The sequence below is a fragment of the Scomber japonicus genome, chromosome 23 (assembly GCF_027409825.1).
Source record: "Scomber japonicus isolate fScoJap1 chromosome 23, fScoJap1.pri, whole genome shotgun sequence".
NCBI lineage: Eukaryota > Metazoa > Chordata > Actinopteri > Scombriformes > Scombridae > Scomber > Scomber japonicus.
This window is the reverse complement of record NC_070600.1, coordinates 14682897-14706202: the sequence shown is the minus strand read 5'-3', so window position 1 is coordinate 14706202 and position 23306 is coordinate 14682897. Positions and strand designations below refer to the sequence as shown.

Genomic DNA, 23306 nt, shown 5'->3' with positions numbered 1-23306 from the left:
CCTCGCTGGTTGTTGGTCTGTATTCTCAACTACTGTGTTAATACTCTATGTATATTTGACTGGGATCCAACATGGTGTGGTTCTCACCAACAGTCTCTCAGCATTTATCTTGTGCATGTATCAGCAGTGTAACATGACTGGCAGTCACTGAGTGCCAAATTAGAAAGAAACATGTCCACTTATGAAATCTTTTTTTTCTGACACTCTAACACACACTTGCTGTGTTTTTTCAACAGTCTGAATACAGCACATGATTAATCAGCATCACTCAAATACTAGCACTTAGAAAGAAATCTGCACTAGTTTCCATTATGTACTCGTTTTATGCAGTGATATCATTTTTACTGCCATCCATTAATGGGTGCTGGCCTAGGTTTATTTGTCAATGGGGTCCCTGGACAGGATATTATGATGTTAGGTCTAGATGTCACACCATACAGCAGACTAGAGATGAGATTATAAGAAGGCCAAAAGGACTGTAGTATTTACCATACTTTATGTGCAGCTTTCAATGCAATACCTTAGCTCCTGCTGTGTCACTTTAAATTGATATATTTTCCCACAGTATATGTAGGACAAGTTAGTGCAGATTAAGTTATATAGTAACATTCAAAAGTGGTTTTAGCTGAGCACACTCATTCGGTTGATGAATTTTTCTTCTAGAGCTCACTGCTTATTAAAATAAACCAGGAGTCTAATCATATTGAAAACATTTGGGTATCAGCCTCTAATGTTAGCTTTGCTACATTGCTACTGAAGTAGAAAGAGTTTGCAGTATGTTTAACAAAGACTTATGACTGGACCTAGAATTTGTATGACAATGTTTTGTATAATTTCATTAGAATATACAGTATGTGTTATATCAATACACAACAAGACTATTTTGTCTGTATTCTCACAGCATGCCTATCTGTTTTTATTTACATTTAAAACATTAACAATGCAAATAACTTTACTACACTTAAAAAAGTAGTTCACATATCCCTCCTTTCGTGGTGATTACTATAATTTTACCCCATAATTTAAATACAGTATGAGCTGTATTTGATTTACTTAGCCTGTACAGTTAAGGCAGCTCATGGTCTTTCAGTCAGTTTTATTTTCACTGTGTAATATATTTTTCTACTTGATTTGATTTCATCCTTTTTATTGACTTGTGTAATTTCACTCTGCCCTTTCTCCAGATCCCAAGGATTCACAACCTCAAGCCCAGCCGAGGGCCAGTCTCCGGGGGAACCATTGTCAACATCACCGGCAGCCACCTTGATGCTGGGAGCAATGTGTCAATTATGTTTAAGGACCAGCCATGCACTTATCTGAGGTTAGTGAGGAACAAGCCAGAGCTGACCCTGCCAGTCATACAGCTCAGTCAAAGCCAATATTAGGCTTATTACCAAAAAATAGTTTAACTACAGAGATAAATGTCTCTGACTGTTCCCATCTTTGCTACATAATTTTCAGTAGATCATTGTCTGGGTTAATGTGTAACAGTCATTGTTCTGTCATCGACTGAGACCATTATTTAAAATCTTTAAAATTTGGGGGTGATCAGGAAATGGTGTCATGAATTACAAATCCTGATTTCTTATATATAAATGATCGGGAGAAGACAAGTAATTATTGTGTAATCCAACACTCAACCACTTAACTCTAATCAATGCTGAATTTTCAGTCAATGAATTATACATCCATGTCCACTTAACCAGCCAGTCAATGGTTTTAAACCATTTAGTAAGCAGCATTACAGCGATAAGCTGATGAATTGTGCGTGTCTACACAATATAATATCTTGTCTAAAAAGATCTATATTACATAACTGTACCATCTGCCCCTGTATACCATATTTTTATCTAATATGCAGTTTAAGTATATTCATTACACATAACTAAACTTTTATCCTATCATCATTTTAGGAGGGGTGGCCTATGGCTCACATGCCGAACTCATGCTTCCCTAAATGGATATGGAAACGTGTCTGTGTCTGTGAGCATAGACAAGGCTCACCTTCAGAAGGACCTGCGGTTTGAGTATGTGGAAGATCCCACCATAACCAAAATAGAGCCAGAGTGGAGCATCTATAGGTAAGGACAGTGCTTGGAGCAGGGAAATTGTTTTTTTAGTGAGATAGTGAATTATGACAGAATAGTACAAAGTTTGTAATGTTACAATTTTGCATCAGTGACCTAAGTCATAGCCTGTGCATATCACCTTCTGTTAAAAATAATTAGGAGCATCTTGAACTTTGTTGTTAATCTTTTTTTTTTCTTTTACAGTGGACACACTCCAGTGACAGTGACAGGAACTAACCTGGACATAATTCAAACCCCACTCATCAGAGCCAAATACAACGGCCACGAGACACTCAATGTAAGTAATTATTAACACGAATAATGTGTGACATGAAACAAGCTGCATTGTGTTTAAAGCGTTTTAGATTATATCCCATACATTCAAGATATCTTACTTGAGTAAAATAAGATGGATAGTTGTTAATAGTCCAAATGACTGAATGAATTGCACTACACGCAGTCACTATAACATCTGTGAACAAATAAACATAATAATTTCTCTCCACACTTCAAAAATATAAACCAGAAACCACTGATTGGCCCTTATCCATTTTTTTTACCCTTTATTCACCCTTTTTACCCAGGAGAGGGTAGATAAAGCCATAGATGGGCCTCTGTGATCTTATTGAAAGAAGAGGGAGTAACAAAAGGTGGTAATACTATCTTCATGCTCCATTTGAGCATAAGCTTACGCCACATTAAACATCTGCTCACATTTGCCTGTACGAGGCATTGTGTCTCAATCTACTGTATACGCAGGTTGTACTTTGAACCTAAATAAATGAAAAGTGCCAATGGACTATTTGGACCACATCTCACTTTCTCAGTCTTAGACACCTGCAAACAATTTTGCACTGTGTGACAGTCCATTTTCCAGTATTGAGCAAGGTCTGTACACTGACACTTTTTTGCAGTTGCCTTCTTGCATCTGTACAAGATACATGTCAGTGATGTCCTGAAGACATTAGCAACATGTAGCCTGTATCCACGGGCATCGACAAGTAGCCAATTAAAGTGACAGGCAATAGTTTGGCTGCATCACAGAAGTTATTGTTGGAATGTGAAATGTCTGAATGATCTTTGCTGGTGGTTGATTTGTCAATGCCCAGACAGACTGAGAGGAATGGAGATGTAGAGTGAAGGGTGTATAGTATGACAATGACGGATTGGACAATCTCTCCTTGTTTATAAAACTGGCTCAGAGATGTGAATAAAGAAGGAGTAAAGATGAAGAATTTAAAAAGCATCACATGTCAAATGAAAAGACTAGGGCAAAGACAAAGATCAACAAACCAAGAGTGAGACATGACAGTGAAAAAAAGATGTGAGAGACACTGTAATTGAGTGGTAAAGTGGTATAGAGAAAGATAAAGAATAAGTGTCAAAGAGAGAAGAAAAGATCATAGGGGAGTATAACGGGACAGGGGATAAAGAAGTGATGAGAGAGTGGGGGTGTCTCTCTGCAGGGTAATGAAGGAATGGTAGGACCTAGTTATCACTCTTGAATCTTCACTCATCAAAGCCTGATTGTGGTGAGACCCCACACTATCTCATTTGGTGCTTCCTTTGAATGAAAATATTCCAACAGGTTTTTCTTTGCACTTTTTGAAATATAGGAGCTTCCAGTTCTCCAGGGGGTCGAATGAAATTTAAACCTGTGACATAAAAGATTCACGCTATTAACTGGCTTGGCATATAGTGAATTTGGGGCATATTCAAATGCCACTTCGGTAGTGCTTGACTTGCAAGAAGGCGCGAGTGAGGTAATAGGGAACTTCATTATAGTTTGAGTATTTAGTATAATGAGATCCAGTCATGAAAAGTGATTATAATAATGCATAGTTACATGCAGTATCTTAACTAAGATGGTAAGAACAGGAACACCTCCCCTCAGTTTCATTTCACGAAATGAAACTGAAAATGAATGAAATTTTATCTATGTAATGTTTATTTTTGTGTCAGTTTACACAATAACTTATTTGATAGTCATCATTTCTCTGCTTCAACCATTTAATTTAATTTACAGAAAATATGTTCATTCATCAATATAAACACTCCTTTCTCTCTCTGTGTGTTTCTTCTGCCAGTTGTGCCAGGTGCTTGGCCCTACATCCATGCTGTGCCAGGCCCCAGAGCTGCCCATCAGCCTGGCCAGGCAGCAAGAGGTGCCTGAAAGACCTGATGAGTTTGGCTTTAAACTGGACGATGTGCAGGCTCTGATGGCACTCAACAACACCAACTTTATCTACTACCCCAATCCAGAGTTTGAACAGCTCAGCGTGTCTGGGGTGCTAGAGCTTAAACCTGGATCACCCATCATACTGAAGGTAAGGGGGATAGATCACACACCCTCTTTTAATTTACAATTAAATCTGATCATTCATCGACTATTAGTGGAGTGTTTGCACTATCAGCATGTCTGTTAATATTAAATAAAAGTACAGACAGTTCTGGTTATGCAAATCTATTTTATATCCATTACTTGATTTAATAATTTCAGACTGTTGCCCATAATATTGTAAATGTAATTTTGTAGTATAATTTATTCTACTATATCATTATCAAATGCATGATTAATTTGACCCAAACTCCCTTATCCCTCCTTTTAATGATACATGATTACTCTCCTGCAGGGGCGGAACTTCCTTCCACCAACCAGTAGTGGAAATGGAAAGCTGAACTACACAGTTCTGATAGGCGAGAAGACCTGCATGTTAACAGTGTCAGAGACCCAGTTGCTCTGTGAGTCACCCAACCTGACGGGTCGGCACAAGGTCCTGGTGAGTGACAGACAGACAGACACACACACATACACATGCACAGAAACACACACACACACATATCAGATAGGAAGGCTATGGTAGAGAAGACAGGAAGACAGACCTACCAATCGATTGACAGTTTGACAGACAGACAGACATTTCTCGTGTTGCTTTCTATCCATCTCCTTGTCCACTTCCAGACAGACTACAGCACTAATCCAATCAGCCATGTGGTTCCTGTTACTGCCCACAAGCAGACAAAAGACAAACAAATAAGCCTTCAATAAGAAGGATTAGGGCCACAGCAAACTCAATAAAGATTCCATTTGTGGTTTTAAGAGGGACCACTTTGAACAAAGCGCTTCCTAATGTTACCACCTGAACCCAGCATCATAGAAAGAGATGGACACATTACTGTAAAACAATTAGAAGTAGTACAAATAAACAGATGTTTGTACACATTGTCATTGCAATCAATATGTCTGTCTAAGGTTTGATCTTGATCTTACAGACAAATATGTATGACAGTCCAAAGATCCTTCAGATTTACATTATCATTTTATGGTTTATAAAATATTTATCGTAAGTCTTTGCCTTGAGCACCACTGTAGTACATTTTAAGAGTTTGATTGCCACTTTTTTCACAAATTAAACCTCTTACAAGTGCTATTGCTGAAGCGATATTTAAATGAAGCTCTTCTCTGATTATAGTTCTGGTATACTTCACGTCTTATGTTTTATTAGTACCATATTCTCTGAAAAAAAAACAACTTTCACACAAGTAAATGTCTGTATTCATACATAACAGTAATTATAATCTGCCTCTTTTTCTATTACTATCCCAAGGCTCGTGTGGGTGGAATCGAGTTTTCTCCAGGTGTGGTCCACATCACGTCTGACAGCCCGCTTAGCAGCACAGCAATCATTGGCATTGCTGCAGCAGGTGCCCTGCTCATCCTCTTCATTGTGGTGGTGCTCATTGCCTACAAGCGCAAGTCTCGTGAGAGTGACCTGACCCTGAAGAGGCTGCAGATGCAGATGGACAACCTTGAGTCACGTGTTGCACTGGAGTGCAAAGAGGGTAAGAGGGGAGATGCTGATACAGTGGATTACATTGATTTTTAGTGTTTCTTGCTGTACACACTCAGCTAATTGTGCTACATTGCAAATGTTCAAAGTTTTTGAATTTATCTTTAACTATTTCAAACAAGGAAACCTGTTAAACAAAAAAATCTCTAAACTCACTGTTTTTGTCTTGTGACGACTACATTAGAATACTCCACATTGACTATGGAATCCCATAACTTGTTGATGGATGGGTTAAAAATACAGTATAATGTTTAAAGACAGACTATGTAGGAATTGTTGGTTGTTGTTTGTAAACACACAACATACAACAATACATCGAACTTTGCCCCTCCTTTCTGGCCCAACATGTGAGCAGGAGAGAGAGAGAGAGGTGGTTGAGCGTGTGTATGAAGAGAGTGAGCAGTGCTAGCGAAAAAGAAGCTGTGAGAGAAGAGTAATGAGATGTTATTTTTCTGATTGTTTCACAGCACTTATGTTCTAAAGCACAAATAAACTCACCCACTCTGTGCTCTGCATGTGTGTGTTGGTCAAACACAGCTACAGCAGAGGAGCTGCACATGGCAGCACAGAGGAGAGAGACAGAGAAGCAGGGGAAGCAAATAAAAACACAGCAATGCAGTATGGTCCCTCCATTTCAAATCCTGACCTCATACCCTGGACACTGTTATTGGCTGGGGGCTGAACACCCACTGCCCAGAAGTATCCAGAAGACAGCAAAATGAATTACAGGCAGTGGGCAGATAAATACACCACCACACACTTCTACTGGGTCACAAGTGATGAATGAGAGGCGTTACTTTAATATGAGTCTATACATTGTTTTCAGTAAAATGCTGCATAATATGCCTTTAAAGCTGGAGTATGGGACTTTTGTCTCCCCCTTGTGGCAGTAAGAGTAATTTATAAGAACACTGACACATGCTTTTGTCATAGGCTCCACCCTCGCTTTCTCGCTACTGTTGTCGCTGTGAAATGACAGATACATTTTTTGGAGCGTCACACAGCCCCCATGAAATGACTAATTTCACTATCAGAAGTTGCACAATTAAATTAAAGTTAGCCGAGACTTAACCAGAAGTTAGCTGGCTCACCTAGCGAAAGTCTGCATTCATGCATGAGTCCAGCCACTTGACACTAGATTAAAAACTCCAGTATACAGTGAAATACAAAGAGATTTATCTAGTGGTGATGGGCTTAATCAGCACTGTGTGAACTCGTTTGACAAGGAGCGTGAATGTAACAGACACTCATTTGTAGGTAAAAGGTCCACATTGCAGGTTGAAGTTTATTTGCTATTAAGAATTTCCAGGCTTATGTTTGTGTATTTGGTTGACACTGACAATTTAGTATGTCTCAGCCCTTTCAATGCTGCTTCTTATATCTAAGAAACTGAACTAATGGCTGTAGAAATACTCTAATATGCTAATTATTTTGTAAAACTAACCGGCTTGTCTATCTGATGTATCTGTCAGCTTTTGCAGAGCTCCAGACAGACATCCATGAGTTGACCAGTGATTTGGATGGAGCAGGGATCCCCTTCTTGGACTACAGGACCTACACCATGAGGGTCCTTTTCCCCGGCATTGAGGAACATCCTGTACTCAAAGACCTGGAGGTATGGTTGGGTGTGTGAGTTTCAAGGACGAATCACATTTGAAGTGTACTCCCTTAAGTCATTTTCTTTCTTAAATGAAGGTACATCATTTAACCGGAAAAAACAGTGCTTGTTAAGTTGACTTCATAATATTTATATTATGCCGGTGTGGAGAGTTTCACTAATAAGTAAGTACAGTAAAAACACTTTGTATGTAGGGAATAAAAGTCAGGTTCTCTACAAGAATGCTGCAGGGCCAAGTGCATTGATCAGCAAAGTGTACTATAAGTATACAACAGCTATAAAAATCATTATTTGCCAGTAAACATAATTTTGTATTACCATTTGTCTGATTTCAGTGGCGCAAACAGTTCAAGTTTGTGTACCTGTTCCTCAGTCACTATCAAATAACAACTGCAATGCAATTACCCTCATTTGAAAAGAGAGCAAAATGAACAAGCAAATTAACAATGTGGTGGGTCACAGTAGGTGAGATAGACACCGATGTTGTTTGTGTTGCTGTCTGGTAAACAAAAGCCTTCTGATGGCCGACAACAACCCTTTTTCAAAAACAAACAAGGCAGCCCTCAAATCAGGAGAGCAGTCTCATTAATAACTCTAACAACATGAGACACCTCACCATTTTCTCTCTCCACCTTAAAAACAAATTAAAAGTCAATCAAAGGCAGAAAAGCACAAAAAAAAAAAAAAATCAAGCCATTTATCCCCAGTGGTGACATTGATAGACAGCCATAATTGAGCAGGTCGTCTTGTTCCATTAAGAGAATGATGGACCCCCATTTCACTGCCCTCAGGGTTGGCCACTCTATCCCTGATGAGAATTTCCCAGTAATAAGCAATATTAATTATGTTTTAATTGGTATAAATTTCAAACTGTATGAGGAGTATAATGTGGGATAGGGGCCTAATGAAAAAAGCAGCGGGCTTGTCTTACGCAGTTGATGGCTTCTTAATTGTTATTGATGTGTCGGAGGATTTAAAGTCAAGTTTTTTACTGGGCTGTAGACAGTTAGAAATAACACAGGTATTAGAAAGCCTGTCAAGGTTTACAGAACAAAATGGAAAATTCACACAAAATATATATAGGTATTCCCAGCACACTGTTAAAGTGAGAACTACACATAGGAAGATATTAAAATACAGTCTGGTATGTGTCCTTTCAGTAGAGCCTGCTTCTTGACATTTTATTTGTTTCTTGTAACTGTTAAGGTTTATTCTTAGCAGTCAAAATCACTTCCTTTTCATCTACTTTCTCAACCATTTTACTTTACTCCTGAATCCCATTTTTCCCTCTGTTTTTGCATGATATTTTTCCACAGCCATTACATTTCCCCCTTCCCTGTTAATCTTCACAACGGAAACAATTCAGTTTCAGCTGCAAGACTCACTTATTGTAATTATACCGTTCCACATATCTACTCAAATATTACAGGGTTCCCATGGAGATTGGGAGTAGGTTAAGACATTTTGTTGTTTTGATGCACCTTCTCTCCATGAAAAACATGTTGTAAACTTGTATAAATACACACATTATAGATGTTTCTCAAATTGCACACACTCAAACATATTGTACATGGCAACTACTCACACACACAAAACATGGTACACATCTTGTCAAGCGGTGTGAAATTAGACTTGCAACGTAGCAATAGCTCCCGGCAGATTACAAGGGATTCCTCCAGGAAAGGTAAAAAGAGAGAACATATGCTGGTTGACAGCTGCATTGGTTGTAAAGAGATGCTGTCTTATGCTCTTGACAGATAAAAAAAAACAAAACATAATCTCCATAGGTGCTATTTATTAAAAAAAATGAAGAAGAGATGCATGTGGAGCAAGTGACTGGTATAAATGGTGCGGGAACAGTCTGGGCTCAGATGAGGGGAATTCACATCACTGCACTACCTTTCAACTTGCATTAGTGTGGAACACAGCGCCATCAAAGTAATAAACATTCCCTCTAGGAGCTTAGTGTTTTCTGCCTTTATTCTCAACCTTCAGACTAGATACAACAAAAGCTGAGATATGTTTAACTCCTCATCTCCCTAGATTCTGCCTCCTTTCCTCTCTCATTGTGTTTCACCCCACTGCCAATCTTCATTTATTAAGATGGATTTATTAAATGATCATTTATCTTTTAAGCTGAGAAGCCATACATGCTTTTATTCATTACTAACGAGATTTCTATATAGGCTTTTAACATGAACCTGATCTAAAAGTGATAATAATGAACATTTTATCTAAAAAATAGTTCACTATACAATAAAACATAATAAAGCATTTGATCAATGGGGAGGCAGAGAGTTTTTATTACATTCAAATAAACTGATGCCTTATTAGGTCTATATGTCATCACCTTGAATGTGCAAGAAGGAATCTGTCCTTTTTTCCCTTCTTGTTATTTTTAATGTGTTTCAATCAAGTGAACATTTTTCTTACATTGTTTCCTTACAGGTGCCAGGCTACCGCCAAGAGCAAGTAGAGAAGGGGCTGAAGCTCTTCGGTCAGCTCATTAACAACAAGGTCTTCCTGCTGTGTTTTATTCGCACTCTGGAGGCTCAGCGTGGTTTCTCCATGAGGGACCGTGGAAACGTGGCCTCCCTTATCATGACAGTGCTGCAGAGCAAATTGGAGTATGCTACTGATGTCCTGAAGCACCTGCTGTCTGACCTCATAGACCGCAACCTTGAGAGCAAGAATCACCCAAAACTGCTGCTCCGCAGGTGAGAAGCTAGCACAAAAGAACTGCCATTTCTAACTTTGCTCCTATGACTGTCTGAGAAGTGTTCAAAGTTACACAGTTGGTAGTGACCATTTTTTATGTAGTTGCCTTGCTTTATAAACAAGAAGGAGCTGTCCAACCTGACTTCTCTACTTCTTTTTTCCCTCTGATGGAAAGTCCAAGGCCCCATGCTAAATATTGAACAACTGCCACACACATTCATCTTCTCGAAACGGACGGTTGTATCGCCCTTGGTGAGGGATAAGAATAAAGATTTGTACTAGTTATGTCAACCCTTCTTCAAGGACTGAATATGCTACTTGGTCTTCCCTATCTGTGACACGTTTGGATTAACTCCCATGACCTTGAATTGCCTGCTCTGTTTCAGAGACACTAGAGTTCTTTGCCATGCACATCATTAGCACAATAATTATGATTAATTAGCAGTGAATCCAATTTCAAATAGCTCAAGAGGGAAAAAAATACTCATTTATGAAAAAATGGAGAAAGTGACAAAAGCTCCCACTCTGGTACAATCCCAATCCTCCTTTGGATTTGTACTCATTGCCTTGGTGGCGTGCACTTGAACACAGCACTGTATGTGACTATGCTTCCTGTCTGTGCTGTTTGGTGAATGTGATGGTTACTTGAGTAAACCAGCTTTGTCACAGCTGTTTTGTGTGATGTGTGCATGAATGTTTATACATATATGCACACGGTATTGTATGTTGTTATGCTTGAGGGTCGTCAGTCAAGACTTGACACCCCCAGAGGATATGACAAGCATATCACAAATTAATTTGTCCATACTATTTCAATTAAAATTCTGAATCTCCCTACGGCTAAAAGCACTCTCTGCAAGCAAAGACATACACATAATACAGGAAGCATATATCATGCAGAGAGGACTGAAATGAATGCTGTTCATCATACAGTCCAGGAGACAGTGGGCATATTCACCTCATGAAAGACTGTTTAGACTGTAGTTGGTGATGCAGAGGGAGATTAATGTTGTCTGGGCAGGAGGCATGATTAATTGCAGCCAGAACTCACCGAGCTTGGTGCAGCCACTAAACAATGGAGTAACCGCTGATCCTGGCAGTAGATACAACATAAGAGATGGTGCATACAGCACAGACAGGGAGAGGTAGTCAAGGACAATGGAGACACTTTAAGCTGTGTCACCTAAGAAGAATGCTGACTACTGGGGCATTGAGGAAGAGAGTGAAATCAGCTCTTTGATCACATAGCTTACATGATTCTAGAGCTTCGTATGTGTGATACAAAGATTTTGTTGATTTATCTTGTCAGTTTCAGTTCAGGATGAAGTAGTTGTTTTAAAAAGTGCTGTAAAACTATGCTTAAAGCACAGTCCAAAGCTGTTTGTTTAGAAAATCCCTCCTTTTTGTCTCCATCCTAACCCTTCCTGGTCATCAAGGGAGAGGGAGAACGCCATCGCATTCAGCCAGCACTAGAGGGAGAGCACATGTTTACAACAAACGCACGCCCAGTTTGATTGCCCATTTGTCATACACAGATTGTGATGGGCACTGATCAGATTGTATTCATCTCATTCTTCTTCCACGGATGCGCTTATTAGTCCTTCAACATCCCAGCATGCATTTCAGATGTGATGAGGCAGTGTGAGCAAGCTACGCCACCCCATGGTGTGGGCTGACTGGCGTGTCCTTGGATAGCAGCTGAAAATAGCCCAGATACACAGGCACAAGGCTGTGAAGATGAAGCTTAATCTGGTCTAGGAAGGATAGCACCCCTCCCTCCCTCCCTCCTTCTTCTCTCTCTGTAATTTGTTCTGTGTCTTCTCTCTTTCTTTCTTTCTTTCTTTCACCCTGTTTTCTCACAGTGTTACTCTCTCTCTCACTACCTGCTTCTCTTTGGTCACTCTTCATTGCTTTCTCCTCTATTTGTCTTTAGTTCTGATGCTTGTGCTGCCTGTGTCACACCGTCACTATCTTTATCTCTCTCTTCCTCTCTTCTCGCTCTCTCAATCTATATTCCCAGCTTTTCCTCCCTCCCTCCCTCCCCGTCCCCCTCCCCTGTTTTCTTGATTGCTAAATCAATGCTTAAAGTGCGTGAGCAGGGTGTCTCTGGCACAGCATCTGAGCACGGCTACCCACTGACTCCTCTTCCAAGAAATGTCTGTACGTGTGTGTGTGTGTGTAGTGTGTCTCCTCTCTTGCCACACACAAACACACATCCTTCCATCTGTCCCATCTCAACCTGTGCTGAAGCACAACCACCAGGCAAGCTAACTAACGAGAACCTTCCACAACCATCTGTCGCTTTCCTTGCTGCATTCTCCTCTTTTAACTCCACTTTTTCCTCCATCCCTCAATCTCTCACTCAGCTCCACACACCACCATCCCTCTTCCCATCATGCAGAGTAAATAGCCTTTTCATAACCTTAAATTTAGTTTGGTTGCAGTTGATCCGTCAAATCACAGTTTTGATTTTGGTCAAAAGATGAAAGCCCAATATGTTCTTGTGTTGATCACAACCTCACTTTGACTTGCACAAGGATACACAGTTATCACACAGGGCTAAAGCTTCTGTTGTAACTGTAAGTATAATCTTTGTTGAAAGAAGATTTGTGTTTGTTTGTGTGAGTGAAGCAAGAGCCAGAATGATATTCTATATGTGCATATGTGCAGCAACAAGTCTGTGTCAACAGCTAGCCATTGCCGTGAGACTGTTTGACACATATGATGACCAATCTTCCTCACCCAGAGCCTGAGTGGGAAATGGGAATGATTTCTGACTTCAAGCTGAGCTGTTTTAAAATGTGACTGAAACCAGGCAAGAGCCTCAGATGCAGTTATATGTTTGTTTAACGTAGCCGCCATTGCTCTCTCATGCATGAAAGGAATCTTGAGATTAAATTATTCGCTCTGTTTATGTTTGTGAACATTGTCTAATGTAAAGGATCAGTCTTGAAGCACAGGGTTACTTAAAATGTTCTTATAGCTATATTTGTTGGATTTTATGTTTGTATCTTCTAGTGTGTGAGGTTACCATTAAAGAGGCCACCGCTTCCTATGAAGTAATAGTTTTCATAGTGAAGTGTCCGTTTCCTATAGAAATACATGTTAGGACAGCTACGGCCAGCTAATATTTTAAATGTGTGTGATGAAGCACAGATTCCCATCCACCTTACCACAGTAATCACCGGGAACTGAGCACTGCCAGGTCCCCTCTGCTCTAGATCATTCTCAATGCCCACTGCCCCTCTGACCAGCTGCCAAGTAGGCAAGCTTGACCATGCCAACACGCCACGGCACATTTCATTGCATTAACCCAAACATAGGTTGTGCTGTGTTTTGAATAGCAGCCAAGGAGAGGTTTGGAGAAGATTGTTTGGAAGTTGTAATACCAAGCACTAACGTTAGATCTTAAAGCAGCTCCGTCACAGTGCCATTTTTATCCTTGTTCCCCGTAGACTGTGCTATGATTGAGAATGAGCACAAGCAAACTGGTGGGGCTGTGCCAAGACTTCTTATTACTGCAGGGCTGGCTCTCACTGCCAGAAGCATGCACAGAGACACACACAATAAACACCAGTCAGTACACATGGTAATTTCTGAATACATACGCAGTGGGATTAATTTGTGCTTTTTGCACGCTAGCCTTAAAACAGCCGCACACTTGTCCACTCACACAGACTCACACAAAAACACAATATCTATTGGAAGTGTATAAGGAAAAGGAAGTTGAGGGAGAAGAAAAGGGAAGGGCAGGTTTAGCCAAATCATTTCTTCTCAATCTTTTGTTCATTTTCCTTTTCCACTGCTCCCTCCCTACTTCCTTTGCTGCGCACCTCCTCCTTTCTCCATGCTCCTTTCATCCCTTTGATAGATGGGCTACATTTGTGGAAATGGAGAGGATTTGGAAGTGTGTATGATTACAGGATCCAGAATTGGACAGCCAGAGGGAGGGAGAAAGACAGCAAGGGCACATGAAAGAAAAGATCAAAGGTGACCTTGTTGACCTTTGGATCTGTGGATGGAGCAAAGGCGGGAGAGGCGGCAAAATAAAAGTGCGGGCACAGTGAGAGGCAGGAAGTTAATCCCCCCCAGGTGTTGTGCCAGTCTTGGCGGGGGGTGCCAGGCCAGCCCACTGGCACAGCGGACATCATGCCCCCCCCTCAAGCCTTGGTGTGGAGTCCCTCCAAGAGGATGTCAGATTGGCAAGGGGTGGGAGGGCTGCAGGTGGCAGCCGAAACACTCGGACAAAACCTACACACACAAATGGCCACAATGGACACTAATCCTGAAATATTGATGCCTATACTCGTTTCTCATTGAAAGCACAAGGAGGGCTATGCGGGTGTATGTGTATGTGTTTGAGTTGTTCTTGACAGATTACCCACACACCCCTGCTGCTGGCCAAGAAGGTTGGTGTCAAAGGATATCCGATCCTTGCCTCTGCTCTTTCTCCCCTCGCCACCACCGCTGGTATTATGTATGCATATTAGTCATTCACACGGGATCACTCACACACTGTTGGCCCAGGTCAACACATACACACAGACGCACACACAAACACAGACACACACCATTTTGCCACACCAGTGGAGCATGGATGCCAAGCGGAGAAAGAGGGGGAGATGTATTCATTCACTTTCTATTGTGCACGGATCGAGTGTTAGTCCAATGAATAGGCAAGGGAGTGCTTGATAATGAGGCCAGTGTTATTACAGAGCCGTTCCAGCCCCTAACGACATCAATCCACTGGGATCAAATAAAGGCTTTTAATTGCTTTGCCTCATATTAAAATCCCCGCCGTTGTAGACGAGCTGCCCTTGGCGTGCCTGAGCATAAAAGCCAGCCGAAAGATCGTCTGAAAGGCCATCATATAGCATGTGCAAAGGCTCTCTCAATTCATGTCACTGCAATTATGTTTGTGTAACGAAAGCCTATTCATTAGCAGTGGTCATCATTTTTACCAGAATATTTGATGATCATGTTGAATATTTATGATGGTAATAAGAGTGTGGGGGATCATATGTTCATTATGTGCTTCATGTCTGTCTGTTTGCAGGACTGAGTCTGTTGCAGAGAAAATGCTGACCAACTGGTTTACGTTTCTCCTCTACAAGTTTCTTAAGGTAACTCCTTCATATTTTTTAAACTATCCTCAACATGTTAAGTCAGTAAGGCTTTATATTTATAGCACTTTTTCAAACACACAGTTCCAAAGTGCTTTACAAACACATTCACATGTAAAATTAAAGCAGATAGATTAACCAAAATGTGTAATTTAACTGGTTGTATTGATAAAAAACAGTCATCTTTATGTAATTAGCTCTAACAATCAACTGTTAGAGGATTAGTTGTCCTCCTCTTGCTAAGATGTATGCTCCCATGTTGATGTGCCATTGAACAAAAATCCTTTTTACTTAAGAGGACACCAGTGTTCACTAAAAGGTAAACTCCTCTCCACCATTGAAAAAGAAAAATGTCACTATCATCATGTTTTTCTCCTCCATCTCTCTGCTCATCCCTTTACTGCAGCTAGGAGGAGAATAAAAACGATAACAAATGACCAATCTCTTCTGTTGGGAGGGAAGACGGGGAGGCTTCAAGAGTCTGTCTTTTATGGCATTTTTTGCTGTTTATCCATCAGACCTTTCTAAAACTCCAGCTTTACCTCAGCAAAGCTTATATTTTAATATAGTTGGTACAGTTTTGTTTAATATAGGGGAACAATGGAGTTCATAAGTTTTGCTCAGCAACTTTGGGAGGCAAAGCAGTCTGGAAAAACATTTGAAAGACAATTAAAAACATCTTGGATAGACATTTTTCTCAGATATTGTTCTATCAGTCAGATAAGTGGCTTCAGTGTTTTCTTTTTTTCTCCCTCCAAACATATGTCTCTCTCTGTCCAAATCTCTTTGCAGGAGTGTGCAGGGGAACCTCTCTTCTCCCTTTTCTGTGCCATCAAGCAGCAGATGGAGAAAGGCCCCATTGACTCCATCACAGGAGAGGCACGCTACTCGCTCAGTGAAGACAAGCTCATCAGACAACAGATTGACTACAAGACGCTGGTATGAGGCTCATCTGCCCAGAGGTGCAAGGGCTAAAAGGGGACACTTAATATGCTTTCAGGGACAAGAGGAGAGAAAAAGGGTGGTTATGGGTTGTCGGTCATGAGATGAGCACGGGGAGATAAAGTTGTCATTGTCACGCTTGACATGTAAGGGGCACAGGAGTGGTGACCTCACTTCCTGTTCAGACTGGAGCTGTCAAATAAAGGAGCAGGACTATGAGATGAGTAGGAAAGAAAGAGGTTATGTATGCGTCTGTACAAACACACACCCTTTCCTTCTGGAACCTCAAGTTCAGACCCCACTAAGTCTGAATGTTGTTATCCACTCCACTGTGACATGTTTGTTTCAGAATGGAATACACTTTAGTCTCAACCACTTTCTTCTGTAATGTCTAATCTGTTCGTGTTTTACTTTCTGGGTGTATAATGTTGCATATGAACCACCTAAACTTAGCTCATCTCCACATTTTTTTTACACTATAGATTTAAGGAACAAACTACATTAAAAAATAAAAAACTAATATTTAACGTAGAGCTTTAATTTTATGTGTGGAGTTAAAGTACATATTTGCAAGGGTAAGTGCATAGATAATACCCATTTACTCTCACATTTCTAATATATATTTGTATCTTTGGATATTTCCACCAACACCTGAAGGCAAGGACTGAAAGTACTGATGAATATTATAATAATATTATAATTAGCTGGTTTACTGCTCATCAATTCAGGTAGCACATTACTGTCTCCCTTCAAGCTCTGAGGGAAAGAGCAGTTTCCCTGGTGAATGATCTTTTTTTCTGCTGCAATTCTCTCACAGACCCTTTGGCGAACATAAAATTATTACTGTTCCATTGAGTACCAATCCACAGTGCAATCAGCATTATTAACAAAATACACGCAAAGCTGAAACCTGTTAGATATAGCACATTTCTCATCATTTGCACTAAATTAACTAAATTATGTAACTCTTATTTGTTGCAGTTGAAAATATTGCAAGAAATCTTAGCGATGGATAACCAGAAATAATCTGTTGTTAATAACAAAAGTCAATAGCACGTCCCCCCTCACAGTGGCAGTTCTGTTTGTGTTTTTGCTTACAGGTGGTGAACTGCATCCACCCAGAAAATGAGAAGAGCCCAGAGATTCAGGTGAAGGTCCTGAACTGTGACACCATCAGTCAAGTGAAGGAGAAGATCCTGGATGCTATCTACAAGAATGTCCCACACTCACACCGCTTAAAAGCCTCTGACATGGACCTGGGTACGAATCTTTTTCTTGCTCATCTGTAGGATAAACATTTCTGAAATATGAAAACCGATGACAATCCTGTTAATTACAGCAGTCACTTTATGTCTTTGCTGTCACAGAGTTTTGTCCTTCATGGATTTGTTTGTTGATAATGGGATATTTATAATTGGTACATTTCAGGGTTATAGTTAATCCTACTCACTCACATCCCTGTAGTTACATTTATATCCATGCAGTGTTTCCCATCTATGTGCCTGAAAAGCAGACTGAACTTAAGACACCCATTGATTTTTCACAAAGGCTTCCCCACCCCAGCCAGCCCTCTTAAAAAGTACAAGTCCTCTTAGATATAGAGAGGTAGCTCTCTGTTCATCCTCAGGAGACTTGATTTCCTGGCTCTATTGGCTCAGATGTCTAAGATTGGTCTCTTCTTTCCCCAAACGTCTCATTGATTGACTCTCTTGTCGACTGGCGTCTGAGTCAGATGATTGATCAACTAATCAATCGAGATGCTCAGTGATCTCTTCCCTACAAAATCATTTTCCTAGAGTTCTTTCTGTCTGTCTTTGTGACTTTTTGTCAGAGTAGGATAGGATTTGAAGGAGTGATTCTCTATATGAGTACATGCCCCTGATGCCATTATCAACCCTGCTACAGTATGTACTTATTTTAGTTCCATATTATTTCAAGTCAATTCAAATATATTTGCAAATTAATAAAAAAAAATCAGGGGTATTGGTACACCTTGTGAATGTGTACAATATCTGTACACATTCATCCATGTGAGCATAAAAATGTTATCCCTGATTGTTTATCTGCCAATACCTGCAGGCTGTCTCTACAGTGTACACTATGCTTTTTATGGTTTAATTTTGCCAGATGGATTTTCTAAGCCCCTATTGTGTATTCGTAATAGCATATTTATAACCAACCCAAGATCTAAGATGAGCTGAGTGCATACCATAGGGAATCTGCCTGTGTGAGCTAAATAAAGAGATGGGTTTAGCCTTTTGACGACACTCCTGGATCCAATTGTTTTATGGCCTCCCTTGGGCAGGATGTGTCTTTCTATTATTGATTTATTATGAAATGGAATTGGACATTGTTGAGTTAGCTGGCCAGTCACACTGTATGTGTATGATTGTATGAGTAAGAGAGAGAAAGAATGAGTAAATGCAAGCTGTGTGTGGAACAAAATATTTTGTAAATATGTATATGTCTTATTGCAGTAATTAGCATTTCTTGGTCTTGTGCTATTCTTGTTGTTTAAAAAAGCTCTTCCATTTGATTTAGCTATTTTACTACACTTTCAGGTGTTTACTGAATACAGGTATTGTTAGTGACTCTTATGATCTCTGACACACACACACACACACACACACACATACACACAGACTGATTGCAGTGCATGATAAGGATAATAGTATTGTGGCAGGCCTGTCCTGAGACAGATTGGAGTGTTGTTATCCAAGGTATTGTTTTTAATTCCCCTTGGCTGCAGTCCACAGTCCCCTGCAGGGTCTCACAGAAGATAGTGCCTGAGAACAAAGAAGCTAGGCTTAGTGTGTATTTTTTAGATCATTGTGTGTGTTGCCGGCAGCAAATGTGTGTCATGCATCTCTGTGGAGTACAACAGTCACCTTCAGCCTTTCTCTTCACCAACAACTTCCATACATTCCCCAAAGCCCTTATCTCCTTGGTTGTGAGTGAGTCCATAATGCAGGTTTAGACACACACACACACACACACACACACACACACACACACACAGTTCTCCTCCTCCTGGGCAGGGACCACTGGATTTGGGAATCGGAGTGATTTCAGTTTCCTCTGGTTTCACACCAAGTTTATTCTTTTATTTATTCCTCTCTGCCTTTTTTTTCTCCCCCTCATTGCTTCATTTGTTTACTGAGCCTTGACTGGAGACAGGCGCTCATTTGCATCTTTATGGGAAGATGTACTATATAGACAAAAACAACAGGAGAATCTTTATTTCCTGCAGATTTTTCAGATGCTAACACAATTCTGGTCGATCCTCCAAAGACAGGCCTCATCATACACCACAGTGATTGCCGCTTTGTTTTCCTGTTTGTGATCAGAATAGGAGATGACAGTGGCCGACACAAGTGGGGAGCTCAGCAAGGAGCACAGACACAATAATGTATTCATAAAGCCCATGATGTCTGCAAAAAAGAATAGAGGAATCATCTGCTTGTTTGTTTTCAAGATGGCTTTCCTTTGTCACATATGATAATGCTGCTGGGGTATTGTGAAATGTTTCTATCAAAGCTTTTGTTTGATTTTGTGCTGAGGTTGTGCAGATGTGGCAAACCTGATGTATATGTGGTGTAGATGTAATCTGGTTGTTAAGTCATGTAAATGCAGTCCTGTTGTTTAAATGAAAAACAATGTCACGGTCGCTGGACGTTATTTGATGAAAAGAATGGAAATGCAGTGATCCACAATCTTTGCTATGGCCTTATATTTACAGCTCTTTTCATTTTTTTATTTAGTTTTAGAGTTGATCGGAATCTAGTCTGCTTCTACCAAAGCTTGCAGCAATAACAATAAGACCAGCTTGGCAGGGGGCTTAAAGCAGTGGATGGGGTTTGACAAAAAGGGGAGCAGGGACCAATAGTGCCTTGAGAGCAGAACATAAGGGCCAGTGTGCAGATGGAGAAGGAAGTGCACAAGCCCTGGGCGTACAGCTGTAATCACACCCATTGATCGCACTAGCAAAAAAGATGGAAAGAAGCAAAGAGGGAAAGCTTCATTCTAAAAAGAGTAGAGTGGGTGATTCATTTAACTTTCTTCTTGTTATTCACTTTTACGTGTGCCATTTCTCTTTTGGTTCTACATCTCTTTGAGTTTCTTCTCTAGTCCTACTCTAAGGTATTTGATTTTGAGTTGTTTTTCTCCTCTTTTTGATTCTATTCAGTCTTTTCACGACAATGTAAAATGATTGTTCTGTAGCAATCAAAGAAAAACCTTCAATGGATGAAGATGGAGATAGTGACAACTATTTTTCTGGCAGATTGATTAGAAAAAGTGGCACTTTCTTGTGTGTGTGTGTGTGTGTGTGTGTTTTGGGTTTTTTTTCTTCTTTTTTCTTTTTTTGTGCTTTTTCTGGTGGGGATGTGATTCATGTTTTCATCTAAGAAATACAAACCAAGGTTACAAACTTATCTTTTTTAATCCTTGGGGAGAAATTGGATTGTTAGACATACAGCCAATATACATGTAATACATAAAAGCGGTGTAAAATTAATGCCATCAGAAATTTGTAATTTAACTGTAACAGTTGGTTTGAAACCTTAGGGGTATGTCTGCAGTGCCAATACATATCTTTCTTAAATGTTGTTATGCCTGAAAAACACAAGTCTCCTAAAAGTGGAAATCCAACATTGGGATAACCACCTAAATCCAGTGTTTTTTCCTCCCAAAGGCATGTTAGTACACTAAATATTATGGAAAGCCATGCACAGGATGTTAGGATGATATCTTGACAGATGGACAGAGGAGTGACCTGTATGAACATGAAGGTAAATATTCGGATCATTTAGATTTTTGTTGTCGTTTCAACAGAATGGCGGCAGGGGCGAGGACAGCGCATGATCCTGCAGGATGAGGACGTCACAACTAAGATCGAAGCTGACTGGAAAAGACTCAACATGCTGGCCCATTATCAGGTATACCCATTACTGCATTAAACTCATTATATTGCCCAATTTAAAACCAGTAACAAATAGCAGCCTCAATATAGTAAAACTCAAAATCAAAGCATGTTTTCTTGGGCTCCGTGTTTGTTTCTGTGTACAAAGTAGTTTGTTTTTTTTAATCTTTTGAATTAAATTGGCAATGCTCTTTTAAACTTGGAGATTTTAGTAAAATTTAGAAAAATATTGCATTTTAAAGAATTTCAAAAGCTTGATAAAGTTTTGAATCAAAGGAAAGAGTAAAGAAAGGTTGCCATCAGCAGATCCTTAGTATCATCTGTTTGGAACTTGTAATAGATAGCCTGCATCTTTTATTTGAAGAGATTTACGTCTTTCTGAAGTGAAAGATAATGTTCTTTTCATCATGTTTCATCATTTTGACACGGCAAAGGTACACAACACAATGTTGAAACGCTTCCCCACAACATTGAGGAAACCAACAAAAAGGAATGACATTTTCTTCTGTATTTTACTTATTGATATATTTTTCTTTATTCTTAATCACCTCTGTCTTTGCTGACCTCTCAACTCACCCTCTCCACTTTTCCCTCTAATGCTGAATGACCTCATGATCTGCACTAAGCTTTAAAACTGTCTAATGGGCAATTCAATTCAACTACCATTTAGTGGTGGAAGTCCTCTACTTACAGGGAGCCACACACACACACACACACACACACACACACACACACACATACACACATACCATCTCCTCTGTTAGGTGGAGGGGAATGAGGCAGGGCAAGGAAGAGAAGTGACCATCAACAGAGTGAGACTTGGAAGTAATCCATCATGTGTGGAGAGGGGATAGGGCTTGGGATAAGATCTGATGTGCTAGCCAAGTGTCATCTTCTTTTTGATATGGATTAGAGGTGGCATAGATTTCATGTATCTGCACAGAATAAGACACTTCAGTGTTAAGATACATATATTATATAGACAATTCTAATCATACAGGCTTATTAATAGGCAGTCACATGAAAATAAATAACAGTCAAGGACATCTCACCCATTAATCACACAAATGCTCATTATGCACAATAACAGACAAACACATATTGACATGTTTTTTGTATATCATAAGTTGTGACTCTCCTTTAAACTGCCCAGAATGAGTCTGGTTGGGAAAAAAGGGCCGACTTTGTCAACATGGTGGTAATAATTCGAGCAGCTATGCAAGCAGCCACTGTCCCCTCCAAGTGTAGTTTGTATGCTGCCTAAATTAAATGTCAGTGGCAGCAAGTGTCAACAGGCTTGGAGCACGAAGCGCTGGTGGAATGGATTAGAGAGGTGATTCCAATCGAAGATAAGATAATGAAGACAGAAGTTAATTCATTTTTTCAGGCCGGGGAATAAGGGCGCCTTATCCTTGACAGACTGAAAAGAGAGAAAAAAACACTCTACTACTATCTACTCACTATCTTCTTAAAGAAAAGGGATGGCACAGACAGATTCAGGTTTCAGTCAAGGGGACCTACAATTCTGTTGTTGTTTTATCCTACTTTATTTCACTGAAATGTTGTGGCTTCAGTTTAAAAGAATTAAATCTATGCTTCACTAACAACCAACTACTGATTGATGGCAACCCTGTCAAACCAGATGTGCCACTACTCTATATTTGATCTTGGGATGTCCTCCAGATATGTTCTATGTGCGTTGGTTATCTCACTAGAGGCTAATATGACCCACCAGACACACTGAATAGAATTGTGTGCTTTCCTTTTTTAAACTAATTTGGTTTGATCAGCCACTAGCCTAACTCACCCACTCACTCTGCCTTCAGTCACAATGTGACAGTTTGCATCACAAAATGAGTGAAAAGTTTGTTTCTTGTTCATAAAATATCACAGTGGCTACAAGCAGAATTATGGCATTTCCCATATCAGATCTTTCTGTCCCATAATGACAGAGAATTCTCTCCTCCTCCGTACTTTCAGGAAACTGTGCTCCGCTGTCTATCTTTATCCTCTCCTCCAAATGTTATTTCCCCAAATGCCACTCCTCCTTTCTCATTTCATTAT

General features: G+C 40.0%; 1 protein-coding gene across 3 annotated transcripts in view; it reads left to right on the top strand.

The window, feature by feature from the left end:
* The window catches only part of plxna4 (plexin A4), a 200823-nt gene that overhangs the window by 161844 nt on the left and 15673 nt on the right, over positions 1 to 23306 (top strand). For all 3 annotated transcript variants that reach the window (XM_053313947.1, XM_053313945.1, XM_053313946.1), the window contains 12 exons: positions 1185 to 1321; positions 1914 to 2081; positions 2274 to 2367; positions 4157 to 4396; positions 4703 to 4849; positions 5678 to 5912; positions 7393 to 7535; positions 9987 to 10255; positions 15313 to 15379; positions 16172 to 16318; positions 17422 to 17581; positions 21155 to 21258. In XM_053313947.1, the coding sequence (XP_053169922.1) occupies positions 1185 to 1321; positions 1914 to 2081; positions 2274 to 2367; positions 4157 to 4396; positions 4703 to 4849; positions 5678 to 5912; positions 7393 to 7535; positions 9987 to 10255; positions 15313 to 15379; positions 16172 to 16318; positions 17422 to 17581; positions 21155 to 21258 (1911 nt within the window). The remainder of the gene's footprint in view (positions 1 to 1184; positions 1322 to 1913; positions 2082 to 2273; positions 2368 to 4156; positions 4397 to 4702; positions 4850 to 5677; positions 5913 to 7392; positions 7536 to 9986; positions 10256 to 15312; positions 15380 to 16171; positions 16319 to 17421; positions 17582 to 21154; positions 21259 to 23306) is intronic.